An 11,580-nucleotide genomic window follows, 5' to 3' on the forward strand; every position below is an offset into this window, starting at 1 on the left:
CTAAAAATACTGCAGTAAACAACAGAAAAAAGCAGTACTGGCTGTATTCCATAGCCAACAGCACACACCAGAAGGATCACTTGAAGCAAGTGTAGATCAGCATCTTCCATCTGGGAAGCATCCCCCAAAAGATGGCAACCAGTGAAACTGGAAAACATCTCTGGGGATTTTTTTTTAATTTTTATTTTTTAAAACGGAGTATGCATTCTCTTACAAAGGAATTTGCAGCCAAAAAAATACAGTACTCTTAACTGAGTTACTGCGAAGTTAGAAAAAAACTATATTAACACATGAAAAGTAAGAGCAATCAACTTGTGAGGCTAGAATTTTATTTTTCCCATAGTACATAAACATAGCATATTCATCAGAAAAATGGAAGTCTGAGTTATTGGTATGAGCTCAAACTTTCTTGTGCCCAAGAACTTGCCCCGTATTCCAACATAACGTGATGTCCTTTAGCAAGTATACATTTCTTAATGTTAAAGCAATTCCACCTATTGGAACACTTCTTTTCAACTGTACTAAACACACCAATTTGGAAAAGTTAGAGAGAGACTACAGCATATATCAGAATGGTAAATTAGTGATACGTGGCTTTACAGCAGGCAGTCCTCAATTCCTTTTCTTTCAGCGTCAACTGTACAAGCTTGTAAGAAGAGATCAACAGTGGAAGTTGTTCTGAAGAATGGTGCTTCATCTGCAATACTGAAATTTAGTCACTGGAAGAAAGACACACCTCTATTATTATTCAACAATTTGATAAGTCTAGTATCAAAAGCACCTAGCTGCTATTATATCCATTTAACATTAAAACACTGGAAAGCAGACATGGAGTTTTCATGTGCCCCAGAAGGAGACTACAGTTTTCATGTGGGACGGGTGTCACATAGGTTCCTCATATCATCTTCTGCATGTTGTTGGATTGTGTGGGTGAGGTGACCAATGTCTTTCTGAAAACTGCTTAAACCTTTCTGAAATTTCTGCCTAAGTAGAAAAAAAAATATTATTTCTACAACTTAACTGAAAAATGTTGCATCTGAACAGCATTTCTTGAAGTAGCTTGCGTCCTTATCTGCACATAGGATACCTGTTTACAGAAATTACTTACTTTACTATGCAGTTACAGTAGAAAAAGAAAGCAAGAGTTGAGCTGCTGTCAAACCCATTAAAAAGATCAACTATTTTACTCGTATATATTTAAAATAATTTACTCTCCCAAAATAATGTACAATTTCAAGCAGTCCACATTCTTGGAAGGTGTTTGATGAAACACTATTAAGTTTAAATCACATTGCACTTAAACAATATGCTGAAATGCTTTAAACTTCTGACCTGCAGCAAAAGTGCTTGTAACCATAAGTTTTTATTTAGTATATGCACTAGGTAGACAACCTAGAACTCTGGGCTGTCAGCTGCAAAGAGTCTTGCTTTACTTCCTACGGCCACCTCCACCACCAGCGAGCATGGTAGCCACCCGAATGAAGATGTTCAGCGTATCTGTGTAGATACCCATGCACCTAGGAAAGAAGAAATGAAAGTTAATCTTGTTGAACATAAACAGTATTATTTTGCATTTCATATCATTTACTTTTAAAAAAGCATCCATCAAGGGTCTCTAACAAAACTCAACTATACCATGTCCTCTACCCTCGTTGAGTAGAAACACCCCTTTATTTTCTTGCACCACCTCTGCCAGCAACATCTATTTGCAAAAACCTTAATGGAGACTGTGCTCTTCTTATAGGAGACCTCTATTTCTATGCTTTATCATCAACTATTCGTCTCCATGAATTTAGAAGACAACTAATGTTCTATTTTACTGACAGAAGGCCAGATGCAAGGAGATAAACAATTCACCTAAGATCAGATAGACAACATGTACAGTAAGGCAGTTACTTGTTAGTCAGACTTGCTCTTTACTGAGGGCCAATTAATCCTTCTTTCCCTATCACTTTTTTATTATTTAGAGTGATAAAGACCAGTGAATATTAAGCAACATCAAAGAGTTAACATACTTCATCTCAGCTGATACTGAGAGGTATTTTCAGAGAACAACTATAAATCCTCTCAACAATGCTTCAGAAAACAAGTGCTTTTTAGGAAGCTAGTATTACTGGACATGACACCACATTTTCAATCCTGTTTCTCTCATTTCAAGCAGATGCTTTCAGTTTTAACTCCACTAGTTTTTTTCACATTGTTCCTAAACCCTATGATTCCTTCCATTTGATAGCAACACACTTTTGAATAGTAAACAAAGGTCTGGCTCTTTGTAAGACATGCTGCCATACAGCTCAAAGCTAATTCTTATACATACAGTGAGATCGGAATACTTACGCATTGATTGGGTCATACTTTGTTACTCCATAATATGGAAGAGTCTCTGCACGCTTGATGACATGCTGTGTATCGTACAGCAGAAACATGCCAAAGAGTACCAATCCACCATAAACAGCTACTGAATACAAGCCAGCCCCAAAAGCAGAAGTAGGAGGCAAGAACATGGACCCTGGAGAAGAACATAAAATAGTCTTGAAGAAAGCTACTGTATTTGCTACTCTGAGTAACGTTAAAAAACTTCAATTCCTGTAGCATGTCTTTTTCAGTGACTACTCAATTCTCAATTTGCAGTGCATTTTTGATTTAAGGAACTTTAATACACCAACAGAGGATGTCTCATACAACCCAACGCAGTAATTTTGAACTCCCAAGGGAATCATGCATACTTTTCTTCATGTGAAAGTACTTGTGTTCCTGGGACTTTCATACAACAATGCCCAGAAACATGCAAGGGAAAAAACCAAGTGAATCAGAAGCTAGGATAACATTTACTGTTCTCCCGATTCACTGCCAGTAGTTAAACAATACAAACCATTACTGTCAGCCATTCATCAAATTAACACTTGCCAGAAGCATAACGGAGTTATCTTCTCCAGCAAACTAACAGACTAGCCTGTAACTAAAAGTGAGCTGCCCATCCTAGCAGTATAAGTTTATAACCTACTCTATTTGACAGTTAAAATAATACTTTACCAATTGAAGAGGCCAGAACAAAGCCTAAGCCTATTCCAAGTGGTCCTCCCATGTTCAGAAATTTTTCACTTGGAGCACACATGGCCACAGTTGAGAGCCCTCCGACGATTCCAGCCGTGTACCAGGCAGCTCTGATCAGCAGAGGACCACCCAAGAAGGCTAGTGGAGCCACCACCGCACCCATGACACCTAGCCAAAGGAACACAAAACCAGTAAGGTTTGTAACAGCTCTGGTAAAGACACCACCTGCCAAAACAACGTTTCAAGTCAGATAACATGACTGAAACTAATCCACTTAACATGGCAACACCAGTGCACACTTGCCAATTTATCACACTACCTTCCAGATAAGTGCACAATCTTAAATTCAGTGACCTACTTTCCTCTATTTTTGGAGAGTACTTCAGTGAGCTCGTCTTTGGAAGAACGCTTAATACAAGACAACAAGCTGTTAAGAGATACCTTGAATGGATTAATCAACTACAAAATAGCCATAGGAACGCTCAAAACTGAAAGGCAGGGCAGATTTTTGCAGTAAGAATTAGTCCGGCAATTAAGTCAGACTTTTTGCTAGAGTCTTGCATGAAACCTATACCTATTCCATTAATGTCATACTAGATCAATAACATATCACTGAAATAAATTCAACTTCTTAACAGAAACTTTAGCTCTAGAGAGACTAGTACAATTTCAGTGCCTAACATGTCTGTCTAATTGTTATTTGAAGCATGCAACATCAGTAAGACAGTGATCTGTTTCTTGCAAACCCATCTTTGGTTTGCAAACCTGACAGGAATGTGTATCTAAGAAGCTGTTATTTAATACTACAACTATTTTTCCTGATCAATTTCCAAATATCTTCCTATCCTGTACAGACGAATTTCAGTAAGTGTAGGCAACAGTGCTTACAGAACCTATAGTGCCAGAAAAGCAGTCACAAAAACAAAGCAGGTATTAATAAATCAGTTCTATCCAACATGTACCTCAAGATCAACTTGAGCATGACTTTTACAAGATTACAGAAATTAGAGGTACATTAAGGATACTTAAGACTTTTCAGAGACCACTGGGATTTCTTAAGTTTCCAGCAGCAGTACATAAGAATTTATTATAATATCAAAGTTTTCTTCACGAATGTGGTCACACAGGAACATACAATTTTATAATGAAAACTATAACCACATACCTGAATGCATCATCCAAGCAAGATGTTTAGCTGCTGGACTATTTTCATAGGATATGGACCTGACCAACATTCCAGCACCAATCATAGCAGCGAAAGTTGCACCTATTGCCTGTAAGTACAGCAACAGAGAGCTCAAGTTGGCATAAGAACACATGATCTCCATTCTACCACATGATTTGTTGAACCTCCTAGTCTCAAAGTCAATAAACTGCTCTTTTTGGAATTATGCTAAGTCATAACTTGAACATTTGCCAATTTCTGTACTATTCCGGTAAAATCTTTGCAGATCCTAATTTGCAGTAATTCCCGTTTTACTTATACCAAGTCTGCTAGAAATCCAAGTTTAGTGAGAGATGGCAAGAATCTCTTATTCGTGTAAGGAAAACATACAGTTCCTCCACTTAATCCCATTTTCGTTATGGTACCTGCAATACTAGCTTTATTTTTTTTTCTTGTACATTTCTCCACCCAAAGCCAGTATTCAGTTCATACGCTTTTACTATCACCTTTTAAAACCTCATTGCCTCCTCTTACTTTTCATTCTGAAAAAAACACCCAGCAGCTAGTCAACTGATCAGAGAAGCATATAACTTTGGTTTACCACTAAGGAAGCATTATTAATTTGATCTCTGTAAAGCTGCGTAGATGCTAGCATTTATCTATTACTATTCTGCTACACTTTGCACACCTAATAAGTAGGAAGCAGACATTTTGTTAGCAGTTCGCCTGGATGATTTGCTTACCAGTATCACTTTGGCCTCGGCAAACAAGAGCTTTTAGAAGAGTTACACAAAACAGCACAGGGAGGAGTACAAACACATAAGGATCTCTAATTCCATTTTTAGAAAGCTACAGAAATAGTATCGCTAGCCTCAAATGGCCACTTGCAACAGGTTCATATTTACATATAGCTGGTCAGCAGAGCACAGCATTTTATGTTGTGTACGCAGTTTGTCAAAAACAAACTATCAATGAGGTACAGAAGGTGCATATCAGCATGCAATCAGATGCATCAAATTATAAAACACAAAATATCATTAGGGAACTTCTGTGGTCTTTAAAGATAATGACAATAGCATAAGCAAAGTTTCACCTTCCTTTTCAGAAAACAAAAATGCAAAATATAAACTGTTATCAACTACAACATTTAGGGTCATTTCTCAGTGAATTTTTTATATAACGTGAGCTTACCAGCCAGGAGCCTTTTGTCATAAGGCTCATGAGTGCCGGAGATCTGCTTACTGCAACAGCTGACAGTGCTGTCAAGCCAATACTTCCCGCAAAGTACATGTAAGTAGAGTGAATTCTGTCTTTCACATACTGTGGCCAAATACTGAAAAAAAAAAGTAGTTGTACACATCTATGCAGTTATCAACACCAGAATGAAGACCAACTAAAAAAAAAAAAGCACATCCAAGCTGTTAAGTATACTCATGGTTATGGATAGAAGTGAAGTATCATAAAATTGTGTGGTTTAGCAACTTGTATCATGAGTTCACCTTACAACAGGGGTCTGAACTTTTAGATCTTCCCCACTACATGCAGATATTATGTAACAACTCTAGCAACACTGTGATTTACAAAGAATGCTAATGATAGTTCAATTCTAAGGAGAAAGTATATACACGAGAAAGTTTACAGGTGAAAGAATAGATTTTTTTCTAAATATGGAAAAGTAGAGAGTGGTGTGCGCATGTAACAAATGAGTTTAAGGAAAAATGTCTATAGATTGTGTACTGGGCAGTAAGCAGCCTGCAAAGCAGCTCACAAAATGCTGAGTCACCATGCACACGTTTATCTGGTATCACAAGACAGGCATGTCATTTGGAAAGCTCTAACAATATCAACAGAACTATACAGGAATAAGAGCTCCTCAATACAATGAATACATTTGTATTTGGAAGTGACTAATAGAGTAAGCAAATCAAGACACCGCCAGCATCGCTTTCTCCCACGCCTATGCTTACCAGTAACTGACTTAAGTCTAAGTAATTAAATGCTGTCATCAGTGAGGTTTTTGTTGTGCAATATATCTAAGTTTAAAGAGTTTAAACCAACATAAGTAGAGTATTTAAAGGAAACTCCTTTACACATTCCTTACAGAACACTGTATTAAATTTTAATGAATAATCTCAGAGGAACACAAGGCAAAGTGGTCTTAATTGTTTTACTCTTCATAATTTATGAATTATTTGCATGTGGCACACCTCGAGTTTCAAATTTAGCAATACAAACGAATTCACATAAATCAGTATCTATTTAAGTCTGAGTTATTTAAATTCTGCTTTCAGTTATATACTTTAAAATCCTGCATGGCCAGAAGCAAAGGCTTTCTGTCCAGAGATTAAGAAAGGTAAGGTACATGCATATTAGGAGATACTAGCTAGAGAAGGGACAGAAAAAAGGAGGAGGGAGGTTCACTTCCAAGTGCTCTTTACTTAAATAAGCTATCTTACTTACACGGCTTTTTCAATAGCTCCAATCTCACTGGACATGCCCATTCCATAGTAACAGAGGGCCCCCAGGCCAACAGCAGCCCCTCCAGCAACAACGAATTTTCCCAGACGATCAACTGTATGAAGAAAAATCATGCTCTCATGACTGCTTTTCTTCGACAGTTAACAGCATTCTCACACGGCTTTCTTTTATCTGTAATACCTGATCCATGTTAGGCTTGTTAAAGCTTCACTTAACTTTGAAAGTCAATGTGTAACCACTTCTGAGATAACTACACATGAAACATTCTAGATTAAGCCTACCAACACCATACAGTTTCATAAAACAGAGTAAGAATTGAGACCAGCTAGTATCATGACAAATGTATTGGCCTTTATTACACTAACAGCCAGGAATTCTAACACAAAGGCCAGTTAACAAGTCCTCCAACATAAGGGTTGTGGATATTGTGTCCTTTCCTGTCATTCACCTGGCTTTAACATTTGCTCAATCAAGAGTCTTTGGTATTAGGTTAGATCCATATCAGTTTCAGATGCGATTTACAAAGCTCACAGGCAACAAGCCATGATTTACCATCAGTTTCTACTGTCTGATTTTTAGACATACTACTTATGTGTCACAATACAAGTAAAAGCATTTATCAGCTGAGACCAAATGCTGTCACTTGTATGATTCTTTTAAGAGTACATTCTTCCTTAGTGTGCTATAGCCATGGTGTTCTCCTCTCAATTTACTCAATTCTACTTAACAATTCGGTCCTGCTAACATTCGTTTACAAGTCTTGCCGAGCTACTGATATCTATCTTAACAATCCCTTTGTGACCCACTGAGAAAAAGCTCTGATTCACGCTAAGTGTACCAGCGAGCATAGTACATCAATACCTTACGTACCCACAGCATCCTAGACCTTTTCCTTTTTTTCCCCTTATTTGGCAAACTCTACACAGTGCAGAATATTTCCTTGAAACAGCATACAAAGTAGTTGGAGCAAAGTATTAGTGTTATTTTTCAGACATCTGTAACCAAGGAAGTACTAGTCTCCATTAAGAAGCAGCCAAGTCTGATTTTATAGTTCCCACCAGCACCACAAAGCAGAGATAACAAATGTCTTTTGAGAAACTGTGAGATATTTCCAGCTTTGAACATTACACAGAAAGACAAGCAGAGAAACTGTCTCCAGATTGCTGGTAAATTTAAAATACTAAGCAATGCTTTCAGTATCCTTAGTGGTTTGAAGGAAACCATTTTCTTCAAGAAGTTTTAAGATAAGCTTCAAAAGATTAGAAGTATATAAAGCAGAGCTACCCTACCTTTAAGCGCAGTTTCTACAGATGGCTCAAATGCTGCTTCTTTAATTTCCTGGCCAATTTTCCCACGCCTTACGCCGGTTCTTACTCTAGTAGCATAACACTGTTAGATTCAAAGATAAAATAAAACAGATTCAATTAAATAAAACAGGAGACATCCCTTATGATGAACTGTATTGACAGATTAATAACAATCCATTTCTGAGAGAAAGCAATTTGCTTTTAACACACCAAAGCACTGCCATTTACTTGCTACACCTGCTATTGCTAGTTAATTTATTTGTGCTTCCCTCCCAAATACATGAAACAACGATGCTCAGAGAAAACAACTGAATATTAAAGTTTAGGAAACTCAATAGGAAACATTTACACGCAGAAGTAGTATAGAACCAATGCAGAAGTCGAAGTTAACAGTTCTGCTAAAAAAACATCTAATGTTTGCATTTCTATTCTACTCCCACCGTATTAAGCAAGGCCATACGACTTTATTTTACTTTTCATGTAAAAACACACTCTTTATTTACTTATGTTAAAAAAAACCACAACATTCCTGCCCGCTGAATTTGGGAGAGCAGTGTCAATTCACTTTTGTACCTAATCTTGATTTCAAGAATAAACCTTGAATGAAGGCCTATAAACTAAAGATTTATGGCTAAGAAGCTCCAAACAAATAAAGCGTGTTGCTCTACTGAACTCTTTGCAATCTGCAAGAGGTGTAAAAACTCCGATTTTAAGTTCAGAGACTGCTTTTGAAGTCTTTACCATTTTCTCAGAAATTTCTGAATTATTATATGGGCACTTGACCAAGAGATTGCTCAAAGTAGCAAGTTTGTTTTAATATTAAAAATTGAGGTCTACAAGCATTACTACAAGCATCAGCTGATCTAGCAATAAAATCCAGGAAGTCTACCAAAGCATTTCAGGTAGTTTTTTTTTTTTCCCCACCTAACAACATCTAACTCCCCTATTATAATTATTTAGCATTCCTCACAAAGGGAAAAAACAAAACACAAACAAGACCACCAAAAAATCAGAACCCCACCAAAACAAACAAGCAAAAAAAATCTCAGCCTGCAATTTAGGGTGTTTAAAACAGTTTTCTATGCTTAAGATGAAAACAGAAAGGAGAAACAACTATCTTCTCTCCATGAAGTCTTCGGATAACGACAGTTCAGTTTTGAAACTGCCAGTAAGACTCTTGATAGTCCTGCCAGATTTTGAAAATTACTCTGGGCTAGGCAACAGCTCTAAAGACATACTGGGACTACTGTCTTTAAAAATAAATTTTGTATTTAACTTAACATTTAAGACTTGTAGTAGGAAACAAGGACCTAGGAAGAGGTAGAACTTTTGCTCTGCCTACCTTGCATAGTAAGGCTTACCCAATACTAATTACCTGCTTCGGTTCCTTCTTCTAAGAATTCAAATGGAAAATATTACTTCAGTTACTTTTAAGCATTCTGTTTTTGATTTACATTATTCCTTCAGTAAGTACGAGTAGGTATCTCAAACAAGCCAAAGGCTTAGGAACATTCAAAACAGGTACTCCATGCCAAGCAATTCTCCTGGCAAAATACTCAGCCCTTTGACATTTACCTTACCTGGTTAGGCTGCCACAGCTTGTATGCTTTTATACCGGAATTCCTCAATGCTGGGGAAGCTGGAGTAATGGTGGGGCGGAACGCCTGGCATGGTAACGTCCTCAGGCACACTAGCCTTGCAGCCAACATGGTTGCTTAGACAGTTTAACAGTGTTCCTACAAGTACATGAGAAAATTTGTTTTATTGTTTTGTTACAAGGTTTCCACACAAAAACCATACATTTACTACTTATTCTCAACTACTCCATGCCATATAATAGTAAAACATAATAATTAGAAATACTGATTCTTGAGTACTGTAATAAGAACTAGAACATTCTTAAACATAATTTAACTCTGTTATTCCATCCATATTTGTTTTCCATTTCTGTTGGTTATCTCCTGCAACAAGGCGCTTACCAAAAAACAGAAAAACACATCACTTTTCTTACACGCAAGTTACATCAAGAGCCTTTATGTATTTATCTTTGAATTACTTTGTCAACTAATTTTTATTTTGAAAAACACTGCATGAGCATTCTTCCTTCAAAGAGTGTAAGATCTTCCAACTCTACATAAACTTCAGTCAGGCATAACACTAAATGACTAAACCCTGTAATACATGTCATGGAAAGAGTTTTAGGAAAGGTTGTTTCCTTTTAAGTTACTCTTTTAATGAATTAAATAGCTTTGTAGACTCAGATTCCAGTCAAGGTCGCACCCAGAGCAGGAGCTCAGGTTACCCTGTAGCAGCTTTGACCAGAAGACCCTGACGTAACTTATGCACCTATCGCCAGCGTAAGGGCACAGCAGCCTCCAGGCTCTACAGGCAGTGTAACACAGGAACTTTATCCTACTTCCACAAGCACTGCATGCATCACGCACAAGGAAATCGAAGTCCTTGTCGTTCCACCTACTCTGTGACTTCACACAGTTCCTGATGTCAAAAGACACACCAATTACAAGCACTTTTTTCAAGCAACCCTTCATAACTTAGGCATGCATTCTCAAATATAACTTGCGTGCTCTAAATAACAATAACGTCAATCACGCAGAAGAAACGAGTACCCACACTGCTAAAATTTAAAATTCAGAACAGAGAAATGAAAACAGAAAATAATCTTGGTTCTAGAAAATGTCGGTTATGAGAGCCCGGCTACGAGAGCCTACTTGTGTGACCGGAAATGCGCTGAGCGCCTTATCCCGCTTCCTCCCCCACATCCCACTCTTTCCATCGAATAACGCGTTTTCCAAAACTTGCACTGAATTCGCTACTTTTTTAAACCTAGCGTTTGAGACCAGCCGCCTTAAGCGTTAAGGACAGGAACGCGGCAGCACAGAGCTCGGCAGTCGGCCTGGCACCAACCCGGCCCCGCGGCCCCCACGCCCTCGCCCCCGCCCCGCGGGGAAACCGGCTCGAGGAGGGCCGAGTGAGGGTCGCCCGAGGCGCCGCGCAGCGCCCACCCGGGGCCGATCCCGCCGCGGTGCCCCCGAGGCCGCCCACTCCCGTCCCGCACCTGCGTAACCGCCCCGCTCCGCGCCGCTCCGCCAGCAGAAGTGACGCAACGCCGACCCGCGCGCCCACGGCGACTGGCTGGCTCAGCCCACGTGACTCCAGAGCACGCACGCACCATTGGCTCCGGGAAGCGAGGGAGATATGACGTCACGCAGTCTCCAGGACACCGGGAAGCCATCTTTAACGCGGGCAGAGAAACTTCTGGTAGCTGCCTCCGGTAGGGACCCTGTTGAGGGCGGCGCCATTTTGAGGGCGGCGCCATTTTGAGGGCGGGCCCCGCCCTGCGGTGCCAGGTGCCAGGTGCCAGGTGCCAGGCGCCAGGCGCCCGCCGCCCGCCGCCCGCCGATCCGTGCCTCACGGAGCCCGGGCGGCCGGCAGCCGCCTCAGCCCGGCTGCTCCCCGCGGGCAGCGCTGCCGGCCCCACTGGCCCCGGCAGGTGCCGCTGTGCCGGCAGAGGGCGTCAGCTCTGTGAAAATAAACGAGCGAGGCTCCAACACTGGA

General features: G+C 39.7%; 1 protein-coding gene across 7 annotated transcripts; it reads right to left on the reverse strand.

Moving 5' to 3' along the window:
- Nucleotides 1-312: 312 nt before the first annotated feature.
- On the reverse strand, nt 313-11,179 carry GHITM (growth hormone inducible transmembrane protein). 7 transcript variants are annotated; one of them, XM_035551195.2, is made up of 10 exons: nt 11,081-11,179; nt 9,585-9,740; nt 7,987-8,086; nt 6,680-6,791; nt 5,411-5,552; nt 4,220-4,328; nt 3,034-3,222; nt 2,338-2,509; nt 1,393-1,517; nt 313-719 (listed from the first exon to the last, which is right to left on the reverse strand). In XM_035551195.2, the coding sequence occupies exons 2-9, from the start codon at nt 9,711-9,713 to the stop codon at nt 1,430-1,432; spliced, it is 1,041 nt and encodes a 346-aa protein (XP_035407088.1). In that variant the 5' UTR covers nt 9,714-9,740; nt 11,081-11,179; the 3' UTR covers nt 313-719; nt 1,393-1,429. The 7 variants fall into 7 exon arrangements, with proteins under 7 accessions (XP_035407088.1, XP_035406925.1, XP_035407177.1 ...); XM_035551032.2 differs by having other exon boundaries at nt 313-1,087; XM_035551284.2 differs by having other exon boundaries at nt 11,028-11,085.
- Between the last annotated feature and the right edge of the window lie 401 nt (nt 11,180-11,580).

The sequence above is a fragment of the Cygnus atratus genome, chromosome 7 (assembly GCF_013377495.2).
Source record: "Cygnus atratus isolate AKBS03 ecotype Queensland, Australia chromosome 7, CAtr_DNAZoo_HiC_assembly, whole genome shotgun sequence".
NCBI classification, from domain to species: domain Eukaryota; kingdom Metazoa; phylum Chordata; class Aves; order Anseriformes; family Anatidae; genus Cygnus; species Cygnus atratus.